The sequence below is a fragment of the Acanthopagrus latus genome, chromosome 6 (genome assembly GCF_904848185.1).
Source record: "Acanthopagrus latus isolate v.2019 chromosome 6, fAcaLat1.1, whole genome shotgun sequence".
Taxonomy (NCBI): domain Eukaryota; kingdom Metazoa; phylum Chordata; class Actinopteri; order Spariformes; family Sparidae; genus Acanthopagrus; species Acanthopagrus latus.
The window spans coordinates 19,959,535-19,982,521 of record NC_051044.1 but is presented as its reverse complement, the minus strand read 5'-3'; the positions used below and the strand labels follow the sequence as shown (position 1 = coordinate 19,982,521).

The 22,987-nt window shown below is 41.7% G+C and overlaps 1 protein-coding gene and 1 long non-coding RNA gene across 2 annotated transcripts; one reads left to right on the top strand and one right to left on the bottom strand.

Moving 5' to 3' along the window:
* Positions 1 to 1,318: 1,318 nt before the first annotated feature.
* Positions 1,319 to 11,550, bottom strand: LOC119021942 (proline/arginine-rich end leucine-rich repeat protein). Its single transcript, XM_037102547.1, has 7 exons — positions 11,436 to 11,550; positions 6,086 to 6,521; positions 5,364 to 5,549; positions 5,117 to 5,274; positions 4,838 to 5,034; positions 2,211 to 2,286; positions 1,319 to 2,099 (listed from the first exon to the last, which is right to left on the bottom strand). The coding sequence occupies exons 2-7, from the start codon at positions 6,515 to 6,517 to the stop codon at positions 2,009 to 2,011; spliced, it is 1,140 nt and encodes a 379-aa protein (XP_036958442.1). The 5' UTR covers positions 6,518 to 6,521; positions 11,436 to 11,550; the 3' UTR covers positions 1,319 to 2,008.
* Positions 11,551 to 13,315: 1,765 nt separating this feature from the next.
* LOC119020405 lies at positions 13,316 to 15,459 on the top strand. Its single transcript, XR_005075306.1, has 3 exons — positions 13,316 to 13,417; positions 13,610 to 13,801; positions 15,360 to 15,459. It is a non-coding gene; the product is annotated as an uncharacterized LOC119020405 (long non-coding RNA).
* Positions 15,460 to 22,987: the final 7,528 nt, after the last annotated feature.

Genomic DNA, 22,987 nt, shown 5'->3' with positions numbered 1-22,987 from the left:
TGCAGCACTGATTTGATCAGCTGGATGCTGACCTTGTTTAAGATAAGACCCTTTTAAGATACCTTTGTCTGTTGTTTTAGGGTGTAAGTCTTGCAACAGTAACAATTAATGCTTTGTTCTCACGGACTTCTGATTGATATCTGTGTCTGATCTCAAATATTCTATAACTATTCAACAAAATCCTGTAAGTTAGACCTCCACCAGGGCAGAGCAAGACATACCCCTACTCCTTTTTCCTCGAGGAGCACTTTCACTAGAAGTGACTTCACTCCTGTCAGACGAGTCCTGATAGGAAACACCTACCGGTCCTGCTCATCTGCTTGTCAGGCTTTGATTACTGCTGAAAAACTACTGGCAGTGGAAAGAACTGAGAGCAGGAAAGTCCAATTGAAACAGGAATAACCCATGTTCAAGGAAAAATATTAGGTATATCATTGGCATCTATGGCAATATACTGTAAATAAGGAAGAGCAAAATTTCCAGATTTGCCTTGTGGAGGTGAACATGACAATGTCAGAGCTGACAGCACTCCCCAGCTCAGGAATGCTTACTGCTTGTTTCAAGCCACTAGAGGTCGTCACAAAGCCTCATGGACATGGACAAAACTTCTACTGACGTGTGAGTCTTTCAATCTGTAGGAAACTGTATGTGAATATAACACCTTCTGGTCTAAGATATCTATCTTCATATCATCCATCAAATTATGATAATCACAGAGACATTATAATTAATTGTCCAATAATCCTGTGAGTGCTTTTGTGACTACTTAGGCAGGGGGTCCTGGCCCCCATGTTGTGGACCGCTGTGTTGAGTTAATAAAGCACACGAACTCAGTAGTCATTTCTAGGGCTACTTGTAACCACTATCTGTCACTGTCTTTCCACAGCTTTCCATAATGCGATTTCCCCAAAAATGACTGGGATGTGTTGATAACCACTGAGTTACCAGTTGAGCACATACGAGAAATTTGCGACTTCAATCAAACACATTTTTTTGTATTTTGGTGGCTTCTGTGGACAAAGTAAATTTTGTTTTTGTGTCATACCACCAGACTACCTCCTCTCTCCTCAGGCTCCGAGACTCCTGTACTCATCCTCAGCACTTGCCATAAGAAATATTTGTAATTAAAGACCTATTGAAATTAGATGAACCTGAATCTGACCAATGACAGGCATTAAGAATGACTACAATATCTATGCAGAAATAACCCACTATCTGCTGATCATCTCATTGGCTCATGGCTAACAGAGGCACCAGAACTGTATCGATAACCAGTTAAAAAGTCCTTATAGTGTGTTTACATTAAACATCAAACATGGTCAAATGATCAAAGAAAAAGTTTTATTTTCCATTATTTGTACAAAGCTTCTTTATACAGAAGAATAATATACAGAAGACTAAGAATAAAAAGAATATAATGACATTTTTACATGGAGTACCTTGAAAATCACAGGCACATTCGGGACAGTCTCAACTACATGGTAGTTACAGAATGTTTTAAACTTGTTCTTCTGTCGTCCACTGCAGGTCTGTCTGTTGTCCTCGGTGGCAGCTGTACTCATCTGCTAGTGAACATAACTACCCTCCATATCTGTAGCATGTCTGTCAATGTACCTGTATTTTCAGGCTTTACTCACTTTTGCATTGTAATTTAATAAGCAAAAAAACAACAGATAAACTGTTACTCCTACAAAAACCTAACCCTAATTGTCAGTATATCCACTCTTTGTAGATTCGTAGTTCATCTTTCTCATTCTCTTAGATCTCTCAACAATGAAACTTGAATGGCATTACATTTTTCTCATTTGTTCGGAGTTCACGCACAGTTGGATTGTGCCTCACTGAGCATGTTTTGCCTTAAATTCAGTTTGGACTGTGTGTATTTGTGTGTATGTGTGTGCATGTGTGGTTTGGTGTTTTTCTGTGTGTGTGTGTGTGTGTGTGTGTGTGTGTGTGTGTGTGCGCGTGTGTGTGCGTGCATGCCCCCAGGCCTTCAAGCATGGTTCTCCTACAACACGATGGAGCGGAGGTGTCTGAAGCACATGATGACATCCAGAGGAATTGGGGGGCTCAGGTGATTTCCGTCCAAACGCAGGTACCTGACACAACAGAGCGGGCACTTAACGTAGTCCCATCACAATGACTGACATAATTTTGTTCCTATTCCCCTTCTATCAAAAGGTGACATGACATGACGTGATGTGACCTACCTTAGTTTTGGCACCAGGCTGAGATCACTCAGGTCCTCCTGCAGGCTGAATGGGCAGATCAGTGTGCCGTTGATGCCTGTCATGAAAACACACGGTAATTAGTCCTCGGATGTTTTCCTTGATACAACAAGAATTAGAAAAAGAAGCCCATTAACAAGGATTATTTCAAGTGTTTGTGATGCTAATCATCTGTTCTTAAGTGCTTTGAAACAAGAGATAACAAAAGATGTTAATCAGTTATGCAAACAAATGCTCTCAAGCAGTACAGCAGAAATAATGTAAATGAGGGTAAATACATTCCAGACAAAACAAGAAGAATACTTTAATAAAAGGAAATGATCACATAAATGACTAACATTATGATTTGTTCCAAAATGTTGATTTAGTGCATTTAATTGAATGAAGCAAGCAAAGCTTTTCCTGTCAGCAAAAACACTTAAACACAACAACAACATAACAACACTGCAGATTAAGCACTTTGTTGGCTCAAATAGGAAAGTAAACATGACCAAGTCTATGTGAAGCCCTGAGGGTTACATAATCAGAGACATTTTTTGTGAAGTAAGATTATCATGATGTTGGTGTCCGTCTTGCTTCGAGATAGCACGACTACCTCCCAAAAGATCCCTGCAATGACTTATTAACCTCTGAGATACATGGAATTGTGTCATCATATGTTAGATTTTATTGTTTTACATTTCAATCCTCAACATTTTGCAGAAACTGTATATAACAGTGTGTCAGCCTGTGATCATTGTACATCTGAACTTGTTTCAACAAACTGAGCCACATAATGTGCTTGTTCAACAGCTTTGTACAAGTACATGTTAATTACTAGTAAACCACAACTGCTCAAATGTGTGTCTTTTAGGGTAACTACCAATCTGAAAAGACACTGAGAGGCACACCGTCCTAAGATGTCTGCCAAGGTTAATATCAAGTCCAGACCTATTCCAGTGGCAGAGAGTCTTAAGAATACTTTTGTTGTGAATTGGCGCGATACAAAAAAAGATTTGATAACAAGTTCTTTGTGGATTCACAATTATCTTACCTTCATTAGCATGTTGTTAAATTTTATGGAGCCAGGCTTACAGTAAACATATACTTGGTCTCATTTGACTCATTTGAAGACACTTTTGTAAACACACTCAGTAAACATATATAAATTCTTTTATTAGGTTAAACAAAAAGGTCAAAAGTGGCTGGCTGGCTGCATTTCTTATTTTCAGTATTGATTTAGTGTAAATGAACAGTACCTCATGTAAACTATCAGATGGAAGCATATCATGCATACGGTACTCCTCACCGAGAAGCATATCATTATTGACCAGTAAGTGTAGCAGGATGGTTGAGGTGCCACTGGTCTCATCAGGCTTAAAAGTTACAAACTGTATGGTATCATCAGTGTAACAATGAGAAAAGAGACCTTTAAAGCAAATGAAGCAATTAATATAGGACCCCACAGTCCCACCACAAGAAAGAACAGCAGTTTTAGACCTGTGGTGAGCAAGCAGCACAGAAAAATGTGTATCTGAGAGATATGGTGGGAGCCAGCCCAGAGATACCCTCCCACTGCCTGAGCCCTTCAGTGAGGATGGTGTGATTGACAAAATTAAAAGCTGCACCAAAGTCCAACAGCAGCAGTACAGAGCATTCATCCACGTCAGAAGACATCCTTATGTCATTGAAGATTCCTGGAAGAGCTGTTTCATTGGAATGCTTTGGATGAAAACCAGGCTGGAATATAACTAAAATGTTGTGTGCTGTCAGGTCAGCTGTGAGCTGTTGGCAACATCTTTGTCTAAGATTTAGGAGGTAGAAGACAGCTGAGATATAGGCCAGTAGTTTTTGGAAAGAAATGGATTAAGTGTTTTCATAAGAGGCTGTTCAAAAATAAGCTGGTTCAGGTTGAAGGGAGCTATTTACAGTAGATATCAGGCACGGGCTCGTCACAAGTACATCTTTTACTGACTTTGTTTACTGGAGGAAATTAGGTTAACAAAGAAAGAGGCTAGCCATCTTGACTCAGTTATAAGGGCTTTGTAATTAGGAAGATACATCTGGAGCTGGAAGGGTTTCCAAAGTTGCTGTCACCCAACGACGTTTGCGCCAGAAACAATGAATGAAACAAGTCTCATCTAACTACCACCCATTTGCAGCGTACGCATCTGCAAACCTTAAACTTAACTTACTTAACAATTACATTTTGGGTTTCAGTATTTAATTTGATGCTGCGCTTATGGTCCGGCTAGATTTAGGCACAATAACAACATGGTTACAGCTCAGAAAATAAAGCGTTTTGTCTGGAAATTGTCCCAGTTTGTTGTCACAAAGAAGGACCTGACGGCAGCTAATATAAGCCGGTTTTCTTGGTTGAAGTGCTATCAGATGGTCTCTTGCTTGCCAAGGTTTCTCGACACCACTATTCCCTCTTCTCCCAAAGAGAAAGACAGCTGTCATACATTATATCCAAACATAATAACAAACTTTCTGCTGAAATGATGTTAATGATACATATGAAATGTAAAAATCTAACCTTCCTGCGGTTTGCAGAATCGAACAATGCCAACATTTTATTCTGATCATCAGGCTATAAGCTGGTTCTGATTGCTGCTGAGATAACTTACTCTCGATGCTGTTGTGGTTTAGGTGCAGGTGCTCCAGGTGAGAGCTGAAAAGAGGAACAGAAGCGAGCTGGTTGTGGGACAGTTGCAGGTCCAGCAGGGTGGATACGTTGAACACAGCCTTGGGAACTCCTTTATCACTCAGCTGGTTGCGGTTCAGCCTCACAAACGCCAGCTTGGTGAAGTCTTTGAAGTAGTCTCTGTACAAAAGAGCAATGGATGAGATGAGTGTGTGCATGCGTGGCCAGCAGCTATGAGACAGCGTGTGCGATGGATACGTGCTTTGGGATGTCATCTATGTTGTTCCTGTCCAGGAAAAGCTGTATGAGGCCAGTTGGTACACCAGCAGGCATCTTTTTCAGGTTGTTACGAGCCAGATTGAGCTGCATGAGGCTCCCCAGGTCCTTAAATGTGTTCCTTCCCAGGTCACTGTCACTCAGCTGGAAGAGAAGTCATCACACACTGCTCTATCCTAAACAGCACAGTGTAGTAAGGTGATCAAGCATAGTCCTTTTCAACAGAGGTTTACCTGATTGTTGTAGAGGTCAAGCAGAGTCAGGTTCCCCATCTTGCTGAAGGAACCGGCAGGAATCTTAGAAATGCGATTCCTGCCAAGGCGGAGCTGTTCTAGGCTTGCTGGGAGACCTGAAGGGACCTCTTTCAGCTGGTTACCTTGTGCATAGAGGTACAGCAGGTCAGGGATCTTCTCAAACACCTGCACAAGAGACAGATATTGGGATGGTTTTATGGTATAAACAAACCGTGAGATTTAAAGAAGATATATAATTGTAATTAATGTTCATAATTTAATTCAGGTTTACTACTAGAATCGGGGTACATGTTTACATCGGTATTCTCATACTTTCCAGTGCAGCAGCACTGTATTCTCCATCTGTCAGAGATGCCTGTCTCTTTAAGGCCTACTGAATACCCAGTCTGCTCTGATTGGTCAGCTCATACACTCCTGACCCAGCTCTGTCAAGAGCAACTGAGCTGCTGTGCTAAATCAATTCTTATGTGCCAAACTAGGCATATATTATGCAAATCTGCAACTTTGTGACATAGTGTGATCTCACAAAGTCACAGAATTAAAGGTGAGATCACTGACGAGGCATTTCAGGATCAGTGTTTTCTGTGGGAAAGGGGAGCTTCTACTGACCTTTTTAACTTTAAGAATCTTAATCTAAGAGAAGAAAGGTAAAAACACGAAGGAGCATAGTAGGTTTCATTTAATCAGGGAAGCTTTCTGACCTGCTTGTTTATTTGATGGATCCGATTATTAGCCAAGTTGATCCAGCGGACTTCAGTGGCATTGGAGAATGCCTCTGCTGTCACCTCTGAGATGTAGTTGTTCTGCAGGTACAAGTAGTGGGTTCTAAATGGGATGACAGGGATCACACGGATGTTGCGGTTCTCACAGTTAAGAGAGTTGGGATAGCTTGGGGAGCATAAACACTCGCGTGGGCAGTCAGGATAGATAGAGGGTGGGCCCAGGATGGGTGGGGGGAAGTCTGTTGGCTCCACAGGCTCTGGCTGTGCGGGTGCAGCAGGCTTGGGGACAGAAGGCTTCCTGGTGGTGGCTGGGCGCCTGGTGGGCTTCTTTGGCCGAACTCTCTGGGTGAACACTGCCCCCATCAGGAGGAACAGTGCTAATGCAGAGACGAGTCCTGCGCCAGCCTTCATAGTCCTATGGCACAAAATGATCAGAGGTACTACATTATGTACAGTAAGAGAGAGAAAGAAGCAATCCCACATCACACAAGCTATCATTTTGGTTCTGCTGGTTAGCCATTTATGACTGAATTCTGCCTGTGGGGGTCAATAAAGAATTGTCTTATCCTGTGGTAGCCACCGTGGTCAGCTCATCCTTCCCTCACAGGAAGTTTAATAAAGAAACACATGCACATGGTTCTTCTTGTGTTTCTTGCCCTGTGTGGGAGGTCTAGGGCAGTGCTGACTCTTTAGTATTCACACAGACCCTGTTTCCTTGATTCGCAGGCACTGAGAGGCTCAGTGCTTATCCCTGGAAATGTATGTAAGAGAATCCCAAAATGCCTATCCCTTACCAGCTCAAGTAAGTAAATTCAAACCTGTTGTTGAACTGGTTTTGAGCTCCTTTAAAAGGTTAGAAGCTGATGTTTTCCCCCAAGCTGTCAGAGGCTCTGCCAGTGCTTTTGGCAATAATCTGTAGGCGCACACACTGAATTATTTATTTATTTTTCAAAACAAATTTTGAACAAGTTGTACATGGTCCAAAAGTTAAAATTTGAAAAAATTCAAATGAACACATGTTTTTCTAAGCAAATTCAGGTGCCGGGCAGAAAAAAATTCAATTTTGTGACATCAAAATAGCCTTGCCTTAGAGTAACAATTGCAAAAAATAGTTCTTTATTTCGTTCTTTACACTAAGTTAATGCATATAAAATAGTCAAAAACAGGTGTTTAGCTGGAAAAACAGTCTATTCAAAGAGTGAAATCAAATAACAACAGAAGGCTTTATAAACTGATATAAACTATATACGACTGAACTTGAAATCTCATGGGCCACATGATGCAACAGTTGTCTTGGGGGCTAGTGTACAACTGGGGCAGGAAAGTGGAGAAGGAGAAGAGAGTGATCACTGGTCTAAACAATCGCTATCTGGCTGTTGCAGGCTCTTGGGCGGGCATATAAGCATCAGTCTACTCAAATGAGTTGTCAGTCAAACACTTGCCATCTCAGCATCTCTGCTGTGCAGGGAAAATGGCGCTTGCTGTCAAATGAGGAGTCTTATGCATATAAAAATATGAAAAAGCAACCGTGATCAAAGTTTGTTTTTGTTTTTTTGCCATTTTTTTAGTTTGAGGCTAAATATGTTATTGAACTGCATCCAGTGGACATTTGGGAATAAGATAAGGCAGCTTTTTATGGAGTTTATCCCTCTGTAAGTGCTAGTTTGTTAGCTTGTTTGTTTGATTGTTTATTGATTGTACCTTGCTGCTGTGATTTTGTCTTGAAATAATTTGAAAGAGTTGAATCTCGAGAATCGAAGCTTTCTTACATTGTATGGCATGACTGAAAGCTTATACTGAGGCACTTACCTATTGAGACTGAGACTGTAAAATGATAAACCAATATGTTAAGCAGTCTGCTGCCTGAACATCTGCTGCACTTTTGTTTAAACATAGATGATTGCTGCCCAGTACTAGTCTTACATAAGCGCTTTGTTGCTCTTCATGACGTCAGCGTCCTGTTGAGCTGAACTGAAGTACAGTATGTGCACTAAGAGAGCAATCTGGATTATCTTTCCAGTGTCTTTCAGAGTATATTTAACTGTGAAAGCATCAGTCAATTCAGTGTTGTCAGCATAATGCAAAAGTGATATAAATTTTTTAATTTGTTATTCAGCTCTTAACAAATGGAAGATGGGGGGGTGGTATGTGGTTTTGTTCTAAAAGTTAAAGAGACCGAGCAAGAAAGCAACCGGTCATTTATTTAACTTGATTTAAATTCACGAGGAGGAGGAAGGCCAGAAACTGATACAGGAAATTAGTACTTATGAGAGGGAGGGAAGGAAAGGATTTAGGATAAAGGCTCTTTTGTCAGTACTGGTCCAGAGGGAGAGATGTGGAGGAGAAAACTTAAGGCTGGAAGGTTGAGGCTCTTTGACCCCACAGAGGCTCAAAGGAAACTGGACAAAATCCCAACCAGACTCTGATGGAGATCATTTGTATCTTTTAAACCATGGTAAATCTATGGAAGTTAGTGACATACAGGCTCACTGAAGTCGAATTAGGCATATTTAGGTTCATGTTCATGTGTGCACTGTAATTTATGACAATTTAAATGCTTCTTAGAAGCAGATGTGATCAACTTATAACTTATTATGTGTGTACAATGTACTGACCTCCATGCCCTCAGACTGAGAGACTGCAACACACACACACACACACACACACACACACATACACACATGGGCCACACACACAGGCACACACACACACTCACAAGCACACGCACAAGCACACACACACACACACACACACACACACACACACACACACACACACGCACACACACACGTAGATGTTTGACTTAGCATCATAACTATTTACCTTTCAGTGGAGATAAATCCACTTCTCACTTTTGTTTTACATTATTCAGGATGTCTGTTTGTGTGCATTTGTTTCTGTACCTCATCGGTGAAGCCTGCTGTAAATAATCACCACACAAATGCACCGCTAGTTTCCATCACATCGCTCCAGCTCAGATTTGGTAAAGCCTCTGGGCCAATTTGATAAACATCACATATGAATCACAGGGCAGGAATGGGGTTGGGAGCCAGTATCTGTCCCGCCTGGAAAAATAAACTTTTCCCTGACAGTGTTCCCTGGCACTACCCTTCCTTTTCCCTGTCAGCCACCCAGAGCCTCCCAGCCCGCCGTTCAAAACCATAACCAGCTCTGCTTCATGCTGCTGTTGTCATGACCTGCGGTCTGGCAAACAACTGACGATTCAAAGTCAGAGAGGGCTGAGTCATTGCTTTGTTATTTGTGACCTCAATAAGCATATCTGATCAGTATGTGAACTACATTTTGAGATTCATGTAGGACATCTCTGCAGGTCACAAACCAGCTCATCATACACTGAACAGTTCATTTACAGATCAATGTGATTCATGTATCCCTAGTCATTATGAATTCTACTGTAAAACCAACTATTATTGTGCTTTTAGCTGAATCCTTCTTTAAAAGACACCACACAAGGTCCATTTAGTAGGCGTCCTAGAGCTTTTGATCACATCATAGCAATATAGCAGATGTTTATGTGATATGAGCTGCATACACAGCAACATAAATGTACCTAATGGTGGGAACGTTTCCTCAGCTGGTGTATCCAAGATCAATGATGCACTTTGATCCTATGGTCCTTGTTTGTCAAGATTAAAGATGTCCACTTGACCTGCAGCTTTTTTTTCCCACTTGTGAATCTTTAGATTTTAGATGTGTGCAGCAGTGACCTCGGCAAAGAACAATTAAAAAGGGCACCAGGTGTATGAGGTGGGGCAGCAGCGCACAGAAAGTCATGACATATGACCTGCAGCCCCCACTAGTTGTGGTCGTTGAACATCTTCATACATCTTCAGGGGAGATATAAATATCCTCAGTTAACATCAGAGCTCCAAAATGCTGCTTATGTCCATGTGGAGGAGAGTAGGAAAAAAAAAAAAAGACTTAATCCTCAGTCCTTGATAATGAGCCCTTTCTGATTCACTTTTCTCTTTTTTGGCAGACCAGGCACTGTGATTCCCTTAGCCAAAAATGATCACCACTGTTTTGTAAGACCACTAAAATACTCTGAACGGGAGCCACATCATGCCCAGCAGAAATCTGACTCACATATCTGCAAATATCTTGAACAAATCAACACAATTACAAAGAGATTCTCCATAAAACGGAATATAAGATATGTGACACCATGCCAAATTATATCGTCTGACTGTTATGCATTATCTTTATGAATCGGAAATACAGTTATGGGCAGTTAAATAACATTAAAGATTGGACTTAGAATAGCTTGGCACACTGAATATAAACTGGAAGCAGATACTCTGCATTAGTATTACAAGATTAACAAAACATTTCCTCATGCGGGTGGGGCAGTCCTGCAGTGGCTGTACACAGCTTGGATCCACATCTGTGGCAGTTTGGATGTGCTGTGAAAAAGTTAGAAACACGTGACTAAATTGTAAATGAACTAAAATAATCCTGTTTAAAGCAAAATGAGAGCGGAGAATCAGAACACATCAAACTTAAAGCAGCCTGTCCTCTTGTCCTGATCATCAGTCAGCTCAACCTAAATAGATTTGTGTTTACCTTTTACATTCCTCACACACTTTCCAGAGGATTTTTTTAAGTTCACACCTCTAGCAGTGCAGTTATTCACCAAAAAATACATGAGCAATAAGAATTCTTTTTCTATTTTTTCACAGTTCTTCAATATTCCTCATCAGTTTTATTTTGGCCTCACCAATCCAATCATATGTTCCATCTGAATCTGTGATGACAAAATGGTTTAGATTACAACTCTGCTGCAGAGAAATTATATAGATTTAAAAAAGAAAAAAAAAGTCCTGTTCTTGCACTGCCTTGACATGACTCGAGGATCCACCTGGTGAGCTGCAAAACAGAAGATTCCTGTCCACCAGCCAAAGTGAGCAGGTTTTCATAACCGTGACTGAAGCTTCACTCGTCATATTCTAACTGCGCTGCAGCAGCCGCCGTCCTCGCACACTGATGGAAAAATCCAATCAAGGTGAGCGCGCAGGCAGGCTTGGAGAGAGGCAGAGTCGAGTCACAGTGCTGCTGCAGCTCCCTGGAGGACGGAGTACCACTCACACTATGGCACAGCAGCGTTTCTATAGAAACACTCAAGCATGGCTTATGAGCCTGAGCCAGGATTCCCCCTCACACACACACACACACACACACACACACACTTCTGTGTTTTCATCTCTCCCTGCTTCACACGCAAACACACTCCTGCCTGCTTGCTTATCTTATTGATTATGTCCCATCTAAAGCAGGCGCCCTCCCAGAAACAACAAATAAAGTTTCTTACCTGCCTCTGGTACCTGCCCTCTTTTGTCAAGTCACAACTTTGGTGTCTTTACTCCTCTCTGCCTCTCTCACTCTTCTCCTTCCCCTCCCTCTCTCTCTCTCTCTCTTCCTCTGTTTCTCTCCGTCCCTAACCCTCCCCTCCCCTCCCCTCCCTCCCCTCCCTCTCTCCTTTGGTGGACAAGCCTGCCTGTTGGGTTTGTTCCCTGACTTTTTTCCCTCTGGAGGTCACAGTGGTTCTTTCTCCCCCTCTGCTCGGCTCAGGGCCAGTGAGGTTTAATCATGATTCCTTCTGGAGGACCGCAGGCTCTTTCAAGTGTCTGAACTGTGTCACAGTTTATTATTATTTTCGTTCTGTTGCAGCATAGCATGAGAATGTGTCCCAAATGGACAAAAAAAAAAGAAAAGAAGAGAGCATGGGCATGTTTGCATATTTGTGTGTATGCACAAGCTTGTGTTTATATCAGAGGGCTTTGAGAAATGTTGTGCAGACTGGACCTCTGTTAGGGAAAGCCCAGCTGAAATTGCACATCCCCTCTGTCTCCCACCCACCCAGCTATTGTTTAGATGACTGCACTCATAACCAGTCATGTGCTTTTCATTAGCAGCATCTCTCCGCTGACTTCATGGCATCTTTTCTGTGTCAGTTAAATGTCTAGGAGGATTTTTTCTCCCCCTGTGCTCCAAACAGTCTGATTGCTGAGGTCCAGCTGAGGCATGGGGTGTCATAGACGGGTTGTCAGGAAGCAGGGGTGTGTGGCACCATGATTAACAAGTGTAGAGCTTCTACGCGTGTGTGTGTGTGTGTGTGTGTGTGTGTGTGTGTTTATGTATCACTTGGGGTTAGGAGTTGGACATGTGTTTGCTGCCCTGCATTCTTGCAGAGTGAGCTGCAGCCGAAGGCTAATGAGGCGAACATGTGTGGGGAACGGTTCCTAACACACATGTACACACATGTGCCTCGTTTTCCCTCACTTTCTTTTTCTTTTCATGAATTCTCTCCACTGCGCTCCTGTCTCCTCTTCACTCAGCTACCAGGTTCAGGACACTGAGCTCAGCTGGGCCAAACATCTGGTCAAGGAAAAGAAGAATGTGTCAACGAGTAGGACGCAGGGAGCAACGGGCACATGAAATAAATGCGTCATTGTTTGGGTGTTTGTATGTTCTTTCTCATCATCTGCGCTACCACTTGAGAAAAGGGTCCAGGAGTCACATTCAGCTTCTCCTCCGTGACCTAATTTCTCCCTAAAAGTTTTTATTTTGTCCTGCCTGCCGGGATGACATCACTGGAAATAGTTGCTCATTAACAGAAATGTCTCATTATTTGGTTTAATATCTTATGCATCATGTCGACAGTGTAATATAATCTGAAATGAGCATGTCAGAGCAGCGTAGTGCGCGCACAAAACGTTTAAATTGAAAAAAGTGGAAATTTAAAGAAAAGGTGATTCTCTTAATGGTGTGGTCTGCCACAAATCGTTGGTATCTGGCTTCTGTTTGGCACAGCACTGACACTAAATGTGGAAGGCCTGGTCTGCGGCTGCAGAGCTTTCTTTAGAGGGGAGGCCCACACATAAAGGGAACACACCGTCAGAGGCCTCATTTATAGAAATGTTCTTAGACTCGTGCCAGTACTTAGTCTTAAAATCAGTTTTGACGGTGCGCTTCTGTTCAAAGATACTGAGAGCATAAAGAAAAGAACTTTGCTCACACACCTCCTCAGAGTCTCGTTTGTAACTTACACACCTGTCACCTATTAATCTCAAATCAAGCTAACTTGCTGCCACCTGTCTCGTTATTTTTATTTGTATGACTTTACATTTGGAACGTCCCGACCGCACATTGTTCATAAAGCTCATGCACAGTTCACAACAGGCGTGGGCGCTTATATGTATCCCAAACGGCAAAATCTCCACATAGACAGCAGGAAAATCACTTCGGTCATGACTCTGTTTCCAGATAAGATCACCTCAACATCATTCTAAGGTTTTATACATAACTGCTTATACAACATGATTTTCTGCTTTCTGCTTTGGGTTAAAATTCATCATGAGTCTATTTTAGGCGGTGTGTGTCTGTGTCAAATCAGTCAGAGAAACATCAAGAATGACCAGTTTCTCTTGAATGAATACATTATAATATTAGAGCATGATAACGTCAGGTTAATCCATTATCCAGTCCAACAGATGGTGAACACATTGTAAGAAGAATACGCCATCATAAACTGCAAGTCCTCCTGTCCGTGTAAGCCAAATTACTTTTAAGTTGAGAGGTCCAAACCTTGGAGCAGACTGTCTCCGTCCTGTCTTCTCTGAGCTGAAGTCTCCTCTGTCTTTAGCACCTTTGGCTCGAAGACAGCAGTGAATTACAGTAAGTAGCTGAGCTGAAAAACCAAAGCACTCAATTTTTCTATCAGTGTTATAAATTAGTGTCACTCAACAGACATATAATCTGATTTCTAACTTTTTAAATGCATCTGTACAATTTTGTCCAACAGCACATTTTGCCAGTGTTCAACAAATTATTGAACAGAATTACCGACAACGTTGAGTACAGGAGTGTAAGAAATTGGTTTGAGTCATGTTTTAATCATTCACTTTGTGGGGGGACAGGCCAAGGAGCTGAAGGGGGTCATGAGAGCCCTGAGATAAGTGTAAAGTAACTGTTCATATGATGTGTCTTTGCAGAATGGAAGGAAAACAACTTTATAATAAATGACAACCTCTTAAATGTCCTCAACATCATTATGATGCAAGCTGGACTATACTGAAGCAGCCAAATTCATTATTCACAATATTCCCTACACTGTTAGCCCTAAATAGACTTTGCCATGTTTTCTAATCTTCAGCTTTGACCTGTGTGTTTCCTTGAAGAGCATCACCTGTTGTCCCTTTTCTTACCTAAAAAAAAACCCACTGAGTTTCAACCTGTAGCAGTAAACAAGTCACCATGACACCTTTAAAGAGACAGAGAGAGATTATCACCTCATATTGTCTGTCAGACATTTGGGGTGCACACTCTGTACCCATCACCTCATAATCCACCATGCCAGGAATGCATTTTTTATGTGTTATGTTTTTCATAATTGTATTTATTAGAGCTAAAATAGCTAACCTTCAAGGAGGATAAAACTGTGGTCTGTTTTTGCATGTGAAAACTGAGTCACGTGGCCTGTGGAATGTTTGGTCTGCAGCTCTCAGACACAGAGTCTGGAAAGAGATAGTCGGATTTGTGAGCCCTCTGGTTTTTCAGGGCTGAGTCCAACCTGCTGATTCAAGAGGGGAGACGCATAAAGTGCAGAGGACCTGCTTTTACTGCAGGAAATCTTTAAGCAGCTATACATACTGCAGCAGCGTCTGTGTTCCAAACAGATGGAGAGAGCGAGGCAGTCTCAGGCTCCGGCCCAAAAAAAGACTTGGTTTGTATAATAATCTGAGAACTTTCCAAGAACCGCCTGTTCTGTCATCATCGGGGAGATTTGGATGAATAAACCCTTTTTGATTTAAAGGAGACGCACATGAGCTTCAGCCAGAAATGTTCCAAGAGGGCATACAGCCAGAAGACAACTATCTGACATGTTGCACTTCTGCAAAAAGATGATACAGCTTTATACACACTCTGTATACATAACCACGCTGTGCAGGCAACACCCAGTGTCAAAATCCCCACACACACCCTGGCAAAATGTTAGCAGTCTTTATGCCCTTCAAAAGCCATTATGTCAATATAAATGTATGGTCTCTTAAATCATTTTATTATTTGACAAATGACATCATTATTGCCTTTTTCAAGAGCAATCTTTGTCATTTATTTAAAACAAGGCAGTGTTCAGTGGAAACAAGCCCATCACATTGATAGAACTGCTTGTTTTATCTACAGACGTTTACAGAATTTATAATCAACTTTCATTCTTTTGCTTGCAAAACAGGTCATACGGCCACAGCAGAGCAGACAGCTGGCCGCTTTGTTCATCTGTGAAGCCAAATTAAAAACATTTCCATCGTCAAAACTTTGGCAAAATCAGTTCCTGTCAATCAAATGAATACCAATGGATTATAAAAATCTTATCTTATTGATTCAAACCACGTGTCTTTTGTGCTGAATCACAGTACCAGTGAAAGGAAAACATTATAAAACACACCGACAGTGGATCTCAAGAGCAGCTGCCGACACTGGGAAGCATTACATCACGCATGAAATCACACCACGCAGGCTGTCGACCGAAGAGTGCTTTCTAGAACGAATGTTGTCTAAAAAGGAAGCCATCTGGATGTTAGACGATTCCAAATCCAATCTCATCCATGGTGCATTAAATCAAACATTATGCAGCCCTCACAGTCTTCAGCTCACACACTATGCACATACAATCTCGTGAGCTTAAGTTACAACTGGTCGGCTCAGTTTTGAAACGAGGTTTGAAATTCTTGGAGCAGGTTGCTTACTTATCTTATTTCAGGATTAGACTGCAAACATGGATTTACAAATGAGGCTTCTTTTTCTCTTTAACTTGCTTTAATGTAAACAGTTGCTGTGATCGGGTCTGAACCACATCTGGCTGCGATCAGGTGACTGTAAATGTTTGATTTTGCCCATCCTATATTTGCATTTTTTCCACTGTCATGTCAGAAATCTTGAAGAAACCTTTTTGTCTAGTGAAATGGGCTGTTTGAACTGCACCGAACATATGAGTTTTCCATTCCTTTGAATAAAAACATCCTTCCCTCGTCAGTACCGGTCTTGTGTCATGTGGTTCAGGCATTTTGTTTGTTTTTTTGTTGCTTCATCCCTGCAGCATTGTGATTGCTGTATCTGAAATCAATCAGTGCTCTGTAATCAATCACAGCTCCAGTGATCCAAATGGCCAGTGAATAAGAAATCCAGGCTGTATACTGTAGTACAGTGGGAAGCCCTCTACTTTAAACCAATACTATACACAACTTAAATAAGCACCTGAGTCGCTTGCTTCTTCTTATCTGAATCTCCCAGATGGTGGTAGGAGCTAAGTTTAGGTTGTTGTTGTCCCACCTGTCATGCTTTCACTTTCTTGTTTGTTGATTACCTGTTTTATTTTGTAGCTATATCCTCTTGTGTCTGTTGTCACTTTCTACTTCCTGCTCTCACGTGTTCCCAGGGTTCCGTTTCCTACCTGTGTTTCTGTGCTCCTCCCCAGCCCGAGTGGTTCCATCACAGACTGTTTCACGTCAGCCTTTTCAGCACTGGCCTGTTCCCAGCAGCATTTGGATTGTCATTTATTTTGAACTGTGACAATACGCAGTTTATATCGATAAAGTGGCAAATTTACCACCAAGGTTTACTGTTAGTTATAACAGATTTACAATTTTTCAGTGCTGGTAGATTTTGTCATCTGTCGCTAGTGAGCTAAATGTTCTAACGTTAATATTCTATCATGACATCATCAGGGCTTTTTGTTTTTGTTAAGGCAACTCGTAGCCCCACTAAAAGTATGATGCTTTGGTTAATACTAGTTAGCTAGTTAGCCAGGCATATGTAGCTTGGACACACATCAGATTCTTCATATGTTCAGTAAGTAGTCCTGCATGGATGCGTTTCTTTAAGCCAACCCAAATGTCAGCATCGCCCTGGTCCCCTTGACAAAAAGCCAGAGGGATTTCTCTATTGGATTTTGGATTATTGCAGAAAATAAACTCTGGTAGCAGAGTTTTTGTTCAGCAAGAAAATCTTAACAACTGTAGGCCATGTTAAAGATATGTAATAAGCCTATATGCAATCATGAGAAATAAAATGCCAACATGAGCTTATAAATTCATTTCCCAACTTCAATGTCACAACCACCAAGAATCCTATTACACTATTAACACTTTACTATAAACTGGTAAAATCTACAAGATGGAAAGTTTGAGTGAAAAGAATTTGCAAGGGTAAATGAGTTTATGTGTTCAGTGAGATGACTTTTATGATCCCCAATGACCTTTTTCGTCTAATTTATTTTTCGCAACAGACTTTTTTAAGACACGTAAAAGCTTCGATATTCACAAGTGTGGTATTTCCTGACGTGTTCTATGTTGTAGAACAATATGTGAAATTATCTTGTTAGCTGTAACAGTCCTTTTTCTGGCCTTTAACCAAACATTCAAAAAAGGAATTGGCTTTAATAGCAGAAATGCCACAATGAGGCTTCGCTAACAGTCACTTGATTAAAGAAAATCAAAGCACTATGGTCTTTTACTTGAACTCAGTTTGGCCTTGTTCTACATGAGAGGCATTAATGTGCCCATAAAGACGCACATGTTCGTAATTTATTGTATTTCACTGCATACTGATTTAGAGATGGGAACGAGTGAAGACGTTTGCACAGATGGATTATTTTAGATGAAAAGGAAGCACGAGCTTGCCGTGCCCATATTCTTCATGGTGTGATAAATGGTAGTGGTGTGGCTAAGCAGAACGTGTGTGTGTGTGTGTGTGTGTGTGGATGCACGTGGCCATATTGTGTTAAGTTAGCTGCATGTGTTTCACATATGAGGCTCTGCGGCGGGACTCAGTTAAATATGGAAGAGGTGATACAGATGCAGTAGAGCGCTACTCTCACACGCAATGCACATAGTTCACACATAGAGCCTTCAGTCTGGCCCCTGAACTCCGCATCACACACCTTTAAACACTACTGGGGCAACCACCTACACCCCAACCTCTCATATTGTTTAGTCAGCATGCTAATGAAAGTGTCATGGCTCAGGAGAATAGGCAAACCACAACTTTTGCCCCCACTCTGAGTTATATTGGCTTCACAGCTGAGGCCATGTGGTCCTGAGGCAATCATCCTGTGGTGCACAGTGCAGGGGGTGTGGGAAAACTACAGGAAATCGGTCTGTAAGCAGTCCTTTTTCCAGCACAAGACACACTCCGCAGGTCAGGTATCATGCTAAGTGTAAAAACATAGATCAGAGAGTCACAGCTAGATTTGGCATTTGTGCCAATAAAATGCTTTTACTGGTCATTCCTGTGCGAAAGACAAATGTCACAGAACATTTTGTGAACATTGTTTCGTGCCGTGATATTGAGGCTCATTACTTTAAACGTGTGGCCATTACTGTTTCAGCAATCATCAAGGCGCCTTTTCCTCCTCTGAGGGACTACTGCACTGTAAGTTAATGACTAGTAAAATGAAAGTAACACTCGTCAGACATTAAAGGCAGAATCAGCATCTGTGTGTCAGTTTATGTGTGTGTTTAACGAGATGGCTGGAGGTCTTAGTGTTGCTTGTAAACAGGCCTGTAAATGAAACCAACAGCTTCCTCATTCAGCACCCCAAAACCATAAGTACAATACAAGTCTGCGACGGGTTTGGAGATGATTTGTCTGCCCGGCAGCTAACAAAACCCTCACACAGCTGGGAGCTCCGAAGCATCTGTATATTATTCCTCTTATTATTCAGTCAGTTGGTCCATCAGCCTTTCCAATAGTTTTGTTTGTTGAACAGAGATTCTAGGAAAACTGACTTCTTGACACATCTTGCATTTGACTCCTCAAAGCTAATCCCAAGACATCACACTCTTTCCCCAAATCCAATGTCCTGCAGCCACTAAACCCCCAAATTCCACCTGATCCAAGTTCGGTCCATCTCCGATCTGCCACAATAGCGGTGCTGAAATGTTTCACCCTAGTCTATGTATGTTCTTCCTCTGGCTCCGCTGCGTTGTGTATCTACTGCAGTGCTGCTCCAGCAGTCCAGACCCTTCCTCAGTAGATAGGCAAGGCTTCTATTTTAGCTGGTTGCCAGAGCATGACGCATCAATTCAGACAAATTCAGCACAGAGCAGACAGGAAGTCAGGAACCAAAACAACATCGAAACACATGGTTCATTTTCAGAATGAAACACTCTGTGTTGACACCAGCACAAAAATCTCGAGAAGAGACAAATCCAAACAAGGTCGTTTTGCACTTTTTATCAAAAGTATTGTATGTTGCATCTTGTTTCAGAGGTAGAATGACAGTAGCATGACAGCAGAGAAAACTCATTAAATAAGCAGCTTTAGAAGAAAGTACCTGCCGGTGTGTCGTGGGCTCAGGTCTGAGGCCAGACCTTCATATCCACACACTGTGTAAATTGAAGGATCTTGTCCTGATGGGGTATGGTTATGGTTAGCATTATTGTTCCTCGGCACACTTAAAAAATGTTGCATCTACCGTAAATGAATCAATGATTTGCACAACCTGGTGAGCATTATACGTGACAAACATCAAACACACTCGTGAAGCTGGCTGGACAACAGACGTTTTCTGTTCTTGACTTGACAAACTGGATCTTTTAGCAGTGATTTCTGAGGAAAGCTGAGCATGATTAAAAATTCTGTGGAGGATCAGAGAGTCTGAGCAGATGAGAGGAGATGAGAGCAATATCAAACTCACCGATTGGTGCAATATACACACATCTGTGTCGTCTCCTTCTGCTGTGATGATGTTTTGTACCTGCGTTGACTCTACAGGAAGTGTTGGGCTATTTTCTGTATGTGGTGCAAAACATCTTGTTGCACCCTCTGTGGTGTCCACTGAGTTTGAATTTGTCATTTTTGTTGAATTGTCTTTAGGTTTGCAATGTGTTTATGTTTCTTATAGAGTGTTGGACTTAGGCTAAGAAAAAAGGGATTCATTCATTCATTGATTTGGAGTCGAATATTCACTCTCCTTTAGCTCTGTATTGGTCTTCACTGTTCACCAGCAAATCACTAACAGTGTCTGTTGTTTGGCTTAGTGCACAGTGGGTTTATCATACAGTGTGAAATAAGGTTGATTAAAGTGAGAGCTAATAGCAAATATATATTGATTAGATGGCAAACATACATAACAGCTGGTCTCCTTTTATCCAGCTTCTGAATTTCTGCCAAAATAACACATTTAGTTTTTCTAAAAAAATTTTTTTTTAAAAATGATAAAACTAGCTAGTAATACTAACAGTGCCAATAGAGATGACTGAAAGCAGTGGATACAATGAGAGATGCAAAACAGGTTTGTGGCTGGGCTTGCTCATACCTGAGTGGTATAGTATTGTAAAAACGAAAGAGTGCGTGGGTAGAGCGATGTGATATATGAAGGGACCTGAGCTCCTCAGCTCTCTATGTTGCTGTTATGACACCGCAGGGAGCGTCATTGCAGATTGTTTTGACTGGTGGTTTCCAAGGCAGAGTTTAGTTCAGAGGAGAGGAATGGCCTGAGCTCTAATGCTTTCCCCAGTTGGAGTTTAGTTCTGTTTTTAAATGGCTGCAGAAATAATACCCCTGAATATGACGCTTTATTAGGAATAACTTCTAGACTAGCATGAATAACCGTCTTCCTTACAGTCCAGACTTCATGAAAACAAATCATCATCATCATCGTCATCGGAGGTTAGGAAACAGAGAAGGTCTCCACTGCAGTGAAATAAACAAAGCTGCTTCTTTATTTCTCTGTTCTTTTTTTCTTTCTTTTCTACATGGAACCAACTTCTACCAGTCAATATCCTTTTTAATTTTCCATCTCCATTTTGCATTTTTCCACTTCACTCAGGCCCGGTCAATCCAGAAAATCAGTGAGTCTGGAAGTAGTGATGGAAAAAATGACATTAGCTATCTACTGTTAAAGACAATACACGCCTCGGTGCCGGCTGTTACTGCAGCAGAAGCACCTTCAGTTACTGGTTTATATCACTGTGAAGTACCAGTGAGCCTTTCAGGTGCTCACAGGTGCCATCTGTCTCCATGGTGCTACCCCACTGTCTTCTCAACCGTTTCGAAGACACAAGTGGGCGTTAACTAATACAAATTATGTGCTGCGTTTGAAAAGTGTCTTTGTTTGAAATACCCACATTGTTACTGCTAATACAGTAGATCTGTGCTTCAAATGTGATCGTTGTGCTTCATGGCTCAGAAAAAGAGGAAAGCAGCAGCGGTCTGGTTTAAATGTGTGGTGTATGCCTGATTTACAGGACTAACAGACTGCAGTAAAACAGAGGAGAGTAGAGAGGAAAATAAAGTTTGAGGTGAGAAGTATCAAGGAGTCACATCTGTAATAAAGGGCATGCAGGTGAAATAATAAGTCAAAGTGTCAGAGCAGCTGAGGATGAGCGTCAACCTGTTTAAAAGCTCTTCAGTAGCGCTGCCCTCCTCAAGATCCCAGATAGTTTGCAGTTTGAGTTTGAGAAATGCACTTATTCACTTTCTCAGCTGAGAGGTTTAGCCCTTCGTTTTCTGTCATATACAGCCTATGAACGCACAGCCAGCAGCTGGTTAGCTTAGCTTGGCTTAAAAGTGGAAACAAGGGGGCGCAACCAACCAGGCTCTGTCCAAAGCTAACAAAGAATTACAGCCTACAGGCTTTTCTGAAGCTCACCGATGAGCATGTTATCATGTTCATGTTTATTTACTGGACTTTTATACAAAAGGGACCACTCTATTTAGCGAACACAGTGCCAATTAAAAGCATGAAACTAATGCGCTGCACGTGGAGAGTTTATAGCTATTGCTAGCTTCTAACTCTTTGCTGTAAATGTACTGTGTAATGAAAATATACAGCTTTCAGCATCATAAAACCACAACTCAGTACATACTCACATTCAGCAATGCATCAACACGGCACTAAACTTTTTCTGTATGAGATTTTATATTTAGAATTAGTTTGATTACTGTTAGTGATCTGTTCCAGTGACAGTCCTGGTTTTATGGAGGATATGTGACTCTTTCTTGAACATGAAGAGCCAGGCTAGCATGTTCCCTAAGCTAGCGTCCCCTGGCTCCAGCTTCATATTAGGACTGACAGTTATGAGTGTCAGTTTTTTCTTACTCAGGGCTCAGCAAGAAAGTGAATATGCAGAAATATATACTGCCCAAATATGCCCCAAAATGTCGAGCCATTCTCCCAAGATGTCATGATGCAGCGGATGGCCTCTCAGCAGCAACATGGAACCGCTCAACTTTCCATCATGACTTCATACTCACCCAGTAGGCCGCCGGCTGGTCGTCACTGGAACAAGCTCACACAGACTTTTATGGTTAATGCTCGTCCCTCAAAGGAACCCTGTGTGAGCGAGCGCCTCTGGTTAGTGTGGGTCCAGACATAGCATGAGTCTGATCAGACCATCAAACACACTCACAGCACTTAAAAGACATGGTGTCACCTGGAAAATATGGCAGTGTCACGCACATACATACACACACACACACACACACACACACACACACACAAACATGCACTAGAGAGTATCTCACCTCCAGATTGATATGTTGAACAAAATGATCCGTTCAGTCAAAATGAGCATATGGGACAGTGTTTCCTGTCTTAAAGGAGAACTTCGGTTGATTTAATCATGTAGCTTCATTGCTCAAGCTACCCTTGACTTGCCAATACCGAAGACGCGAACACATTTGGTCCAACCATTACAGGGCTCCGTGAATGGAGAGTTAGCATTGACAGCTAACAGCATAGGGTCAGAACTTTACACTGTGTTTTAAGCTTCTTAACATGCTCCACATCTCACCCCAAAAGTTATGCAACACCTTACAACACAGCACTGTAGCGTGTATGATGCAAAATGAATAAAA

Coding starts and splice junctions, on each gene's coding strand:
- LOC119021942 (XM_037102547.1), bottom strand. CDS start 6,517: ATGAAGGCTGGCGCAGGACTCGTCTCTGCATTAGCACTGTTCCTCCTG. Junction 5,550..6,085: donor TCCATCAAATAAACAAGCAG/GTCAGAAAGCTT, acceptor TCTCTTGTGCAG/GTGTTTGAGAAGATCCCTGA. Junction 5,275..5,363: donor TTGACCTCTACAACAATCAG/GTAAACCTCTGT, acceptor CTTCTCTTCCAG/CTGAGTGACAGTGACCTGGG.